The sequence below is a fragment of the Ambystoma mexicanum genome, chromosome 5q (assembly GCF_040938575.1).
Source record: "Ambystoma mexicanum isolate Mex_15411 chromosome 5q, UKY_AmexF1_1, whole genome shotgun sequence".
NCBI lineage: Eukaryota > Metazoa > Chordata > Amphibia > Caudata > Ambystomatidae > Ambystoma > Ambystoma mexicanum.
This window is the reverse complement of record NC_090933.1, coordinates 119801838-119807837: the sequence shown is the minus strand read 5'-3', so window position 1 is coordinate 119807837 and position 6000 is coordinate 119801838. Positions and strand designations below refer to the sequence as shown.

The following is a 6000-nucleotide window of genomic DNA, read 5'->3' as shown; positions in this document are numbered from 1 at the left end:
CTCAACACCTATATAAACGTGTTTGATTATTCCCTTCATTTTCGACTGAATCATTCAAAATCTCTGCTGCGTTCCCTTGCCACGAGACATTCACAGTCTTCTTCTGTTCTATTCTATTCTGCTACATCTCTGCAGCCACCACCGAGCCTCTTGCCATCATCTAATTCAAAATGGAGGTACCGTCCTTTTCACTTATTGGGCTTGAGAGGAGGTGGGGGACTGATCCATCAACATGGGCCAAAGATACTACTCTCCTCCACAAACACTGACCGAGGCTTATGGAAAAATCAAGAGGCTTTCTCCTGTCCTGCCATGGAAGCAGGGTTGCCGGCTATGTCCCACACAATTAGTCTCCTCAAAATCCCATTATGCAGGAAAAACTGAGCATATGTGGACTTCTCAATTATTTAGCCTTTTCGCGCTACTTTTTATGACACAGAGCCTCATTTGGAAAATAGCTGGAAAAATTAGATTTTCCTTTTACTCAATGCTTTTATCCATAGATGAAATAGGTACCCACTCAATATATCGAAAACATTACAGAGTGGTACATTTCAGAGTGGACCATAATACCGAAAATAATAAATAAATATATAAAGGGTATTGGGATAAAGGGGTTAAAATGGGTTAGGATGGGGTTGGGGTGGCGTTATAAGGGTAAAATAACAGGGGTTTGGGGGAACCCCACCACATAAATAAAAAAAAAAAACATTTGGTGTTATTCAGTATTTTTTACGCAATTAAATGTACCACTCTGTAATGTCCATTGGTAAAAACACATATAACCGATGAAATTTCCCCAGATAAAAATAATTGTCAACAAGGCCTTCACAACCATAAAAAGAAAAACTAGGGACATGGAAAACGTTTTCAGTCAGGTGAGGTTGGATGAGAATGCAGGGCTTGGTGTGGGGATGTTTAGGGAGCAGAGGATTGGGAAGTGGCAGAGAAGGGGAGTAGGTTGTTTAATGATCCCAGGACTAGGGAATTTAGTTAAGTGGTGAAGCTGGGTTTCAACACAATCCAGCTATACATCTGGTCTAGTTAGTAGAATTAGGCCTCACTCTTTGGCTTTCAATAATACTCTATTTTATCTGAGCATTTAAAAGTAGACAAACCATAATAATACATAATTACTGTGTAATTTTACTTTGTCACACTCTCAAGATTAGTGCTAATAAGGTGGCACATGATTGGGCTATATTTGGGCTTGCTTTTAGGTCCTTTGGACTGTATGGGTTTTTCAGTCTTTGGAAACCCAGACTGGAAGGCGCCTCGGAGCCACTACTCCGTGTTCCAGCAAGCCAATGAAGATTGTGGTTAACAGTTTGCTTTAAGCTTTATCTATCTTTAAAGTATGTGAACGAATATTCTCAATAGTTCATCAAGCAAATGCCATTTCAGTATATGTTATCCTTTTGTAGGGAGCTTTGATACTTGCAGTATCACAGAAGAATTTAGATGGGAATGAGGCAAAGTAATGGAACACCAGGAAGACCTAAGAGTCATAGTAACACTCAAATTCCCTGTAAAGCTTGATGTAATATGTAAAAACAAATAGCAGATTTTTGAGTCACTGGAGGAAACAGAGAATATTTTACTCAAATCCAAAAGGAACAGTATACAGACCACAGATAAGGAGAAGAAGTACTCAATATGAAGGGAGATTGATTAAAAAGTAGATGGAGAAAAAGGTATATTGCAGAGGTGGGGAAGCGCAACACTGTAAGGATGATCCACTCTTGAAGGGAAACTAAGCTAAGGGATTGTAACCAATTAGCTTCACATGATCATGATGAAATAAAGGGCAAGCCAAAATGACAAAAAAAACATACAAAGAAAGTAAAAAATAAATACAAATGGTAAAGTACAATATATTTCATAAGCACTCAGTTTGGAAGTTAATGGCAAACAATAAAAAAAAATCTGCAATGTAAACACTTTGGAAACAAAACGACAATGGATAGTATAAGGGCAAATTTATCTTTCATAAAGCTAGATATCTTGTTTATACTAGAAATAAATGGAACTCTGAAAGAGGTAAAGGTTCGGTTCAGATTTATCTGGATACGAGGCACCTGTTATTCTTCTAAAAGCTTAAATCCTAGTAGAGAAGCCATCAGTAGCACACAATAATCCAAGACTCCTAAGATCACGTTCACCTGTGCTGTATGGTCCAAGGTGATCCCTGATCCCCACCAGAGGGTAACACCAGATGCTGTTAATCCGCTTGATTTGCTACCAGCACAGGTATATGGGAAGAACAGGATGTCTGGGAGATATGGGCCGAGTGTGTGGCAGAACGCACACGTATTGGTGAGGTATATAGGCACAACCCTTTACTGTCATAGCACCAACATGCAGCTCGGATCAAGCTTTACACCATTAGTAGTAGACGGAATGTGACTTTTAATAGAGGAAGAACAATAGGAAATCCTCAAGGGTTGGAGCGGATAACTAAGCAAGACAGACTGTAGGGGATACAAAAACGGGGTTGCTGTATAGCATCTCGAAAGCTGGGGTGGCTCTTCCTGTGTTGGGATGGAAGGAGAATAGCATCTTAAACTTCTTTTGCAGGTATTGAACTCAAAGATGTCTGCTTCAATTTAATATTGCATACATCTAGTGACTCCTCTATTCATCCTTCTGAGTTTGATCAAAAAAGCATCATTGTCTTGGGTAATATCTCAATTGGTAAATTAAATACTTCATATGTGACGGCCTTGACACAGGTTTATTTTATGTTTCACTTGCTGTTTACAAATATATAATTGGTTTATTATTATTATTGTTATTATTATTGCTTGTAGAAGGAGCTAAGAAGTAAAGATGTACATCATCATGCCCAAAATTAATTTATCCTCTGGAGGATAGCTCAGGGGCAACGTGCTCGCCTTGGAAACAAAAAGACACAGAGCAACACTGGTCCGATCCCCGCGTCCGCACTTAGAAACCTCTGGGTATTAAGCGCATTACAAAGAACATATCATATCATAAATAGACATGTACAATGTGTTTTCCCTGAAAATACATTTAATTGATGAAATAAAGAATATCTTATTGCTTTAACTGGTTGATACATTGTGTGTCAGCAACATTACTTGACACTTGAGAAGAAGAGCATATCAACGTATCGGTGGTCTTCAGGAATATAGTGTAATTGGAAGGTTTTTAAATTGGTACCACATTGCAATTTCATCGGATGGCAGTTCAATAACATGTTTCATGATGAAAACCAGGGATTCTTGAAGCATGGGCTGAAGTAGTTTCATGATTGGAAGAGACACTGTGAGGAGGCACAGCTTTTCCTATTCAAATGCAAAAAGAAGACAATATCCATTAATGAGGACCCGTTTTAATGTATTCTTAAACTGTTCACCAGTCAAACATGCTTAATAATTTTGAGTGTAGGGGAAGCATACACGCATGCACAAACTCGTACATGCATGCACACAAAATTGAGGAATACAATTATAATATAGTTTTTGTTTTGCGGTAGGAGGCAAAGAACAGAAAACACAGTGTAACCGAGTAAAACAACTGCATAACAAAACCTTTGCTAAACACTGAGTCTCACATGAATATTTGGAAGTAAGTACACCACATGAAATGCCAATGATTTAACACCAATGTTTTAGACCTTTAAGTCTTGACCCTTCAAGACAATTTTCACAAAGCATTGATTGGAAATGAAGCATGTCAAACCACATATATCTGCTTTATGTTTTCCTTGCATAAACATGATACATTGCACACTTCAATTGCTGCTATTTCATCACCTCTCTTCAACATCACACCATCAAGTACATCCACCTAATGAAACAAACACCTTTGTCCAAAACAACTCACCTTTAAAAATGTACAACCCCAAACACATCCATGCGCATATATACTGCCCCATGCAGCACAACCGGGAAGCACAAAGAGACTGACACAAAGAAGTACCTCTAAAAAATACAGTGTTTTTACAAATCTAACGAAAACATCATATTCCTCAATGGTAAACAACGAGCAAAGAAAAGGTCTTTTACAAAGTTATTTGTTTGGGCTCATCCTGGCCACACTCCAATGTGTTAAAACAGGTTTTTGTCATCCGGTTGTGGGTTTCCTGGGTTGCCAAGCCCGCTTTTGCCCAATCTATGGAGAAGCCCTCTGCATGCGAACAGGCCACCGGTTTGGAAAAGTTGTCTTTGACTAGTTGCAGACACAGGAGGATCTATTTCAATAAAGGGTTCCTGTCCCGGTATAGGTGTGCGCTTGGAAAGGCCCTGCATCACTCGACCAACCCCTGTTCTAGGGTCCTGGCCCACAGGGTGTTCCCCTCCTTGATATCTCTAAAGGTACTTCGTAGCCCTCTGTGACGTTGCACCAACTAGTTCCTCCTTCTGCCTATACAGTCTGCTGTAGACCGACCTAATCTTCCAGAACCACCCTGTCTGGCTCAATAGCAGGACCACCTGTTCTGCCCCCTCCTCAGGTCTTGAAATTCTGTCTCCATCGATAGCTTGTCTCTGTCCTCCCCTACTCATGGCAGTTGTTATCCCTTTCTCCCACCTCCACCAATGCTCCTCGCCAGTTCCTAGCTTTCTTCCTCCAACCTCCTCAATGTACTACTCTCCAGACTGTACTTCTCTCCCTCAAACCTCAACAATAAGACTATCTCTGGATGGAAACTCTCTCATTCCAACATCCTCAATGCAACTCTCGCCAGATGGAATGTATCTCCCTCCAACCTCCTCACTATGCCTCCCTGCAGATAGTGATGTGTCCCCGCCCACATCTGTAACCTCCTCTCTCCAACCTCCACCAGCCTCCTTCCAACTTTCCCCTAAACCGACCTCCAGCTTCCCATGCTCCCCCAAACACCTTCCAGCTACTCCTCCTCAAACACTCTGCACTTTCTGACTGAGTAAACCAGCTTTTGCAGTTTGCTATCTCCTCCCCTTGGGTGGTGCTCAGTGATTCTGGGTGCACCTGTGTAGTGTAGGCAGGTCTGTCTTCTGAGTGGGCAATGTGCCGGTGCTCAGCTGGTTTGAAAGGGGGCTGGCCTGAATTTATATGAAGTTCTGCCACCATCTTGGATTTTATTGGCTTAGCTAGCGTTGAGGTCCCTTTCCCCCTTTGAAGTGTTTCTCCAGCGAGTAGATTGCAAGCCAGGGAAATAATTGTTAAGAAGAGGAAGCTATTTGTTTTATGTGTGAAGCTTTGCTCATGGGAACATTGTAATGTCCGCAACTTTAGCAGGAATGGGAGAGCATAGTTTGTCCCATTTTTTCTCTTTGTTTATTAAGTGTAACCTTGTGCCCGTGGGACTTACGTGGGCTACGCTGGTCTGACTCAGCCTCATGACTGTTTCTTCTGGCAGTGCTGCTGTGGAAACCAACGCATTTCCCATTCACCGCCCAACAGCCCAAGCTGCTTCACTGATTGTTTAATGAATGGGAGAGATATTTATTGCTGCACTGGGCCTGACTAGTGGTCTGGAATAGCGCCCTAGAAGCCCCAGTAAGATGAATAGAGAGCTCTTCATGTTGGTCTGTGCCTAATCCCCTGACCATAGATGGTGTTGGAGTGGGGGTCCATGCTCCTGTCACTGGCCCCTGCCTTAGACCATGGACCGAGTGGTCTGGAGATCCCCCATATACATCCAGTACTTGGCCCCATGCACCTTTGATCACAGCAGTGTGGTTCCCCAAGTTAGGAATGGGACTTTTAATACATACTTGTTTGGTTATATAGATTTACACATATTAATATGCACAAACACACCTAAATCTCCCCCCACACACATATTTAAAAAAAGATGACAACAAGAGTTAACGTTACAATCGCTGTTGCCAATAACAATTGTATCTATGCTACTTCTATTATCACACATAGCAATCATTTTACAAACGTCACTTAAAGTGTAAGTTGGGGTCAAATGCCAACTTAAAGGTAGCAACAGATGTCTTACTACCCTGTTTTACGACCCCTCAAAAACAAGTTTTGTTAGCGGGA

The 6000-nt window shown here is 41.4% G+C and overlaps 1 protein-coding gene across 1 annotated transcript in view; it reads right to left on the bottom strand.

Annotated features, from left to right (window-relative positions):
- Window positions 1-3015: 3015 nt before the first annotated feature.
- The window catches only part of LOC138497284 (uncharacterized), a 901742-nt gene continuing 898757 nt past the window's right edge, over window positions 3016-6000 (bottom strand). Inside the window, exon 18 of the mRNA XM_069620635.1 lies at window positions 3016-3308. Within this exon, the coding sequence (XP_069476736.1) occupies window positions 3144-3308 (165 nt within the window). The 3' untranslated portion in view covers window positions 3016-3143. The remainder of the gene's footprint in view (window positions 3309-6000) is intronic.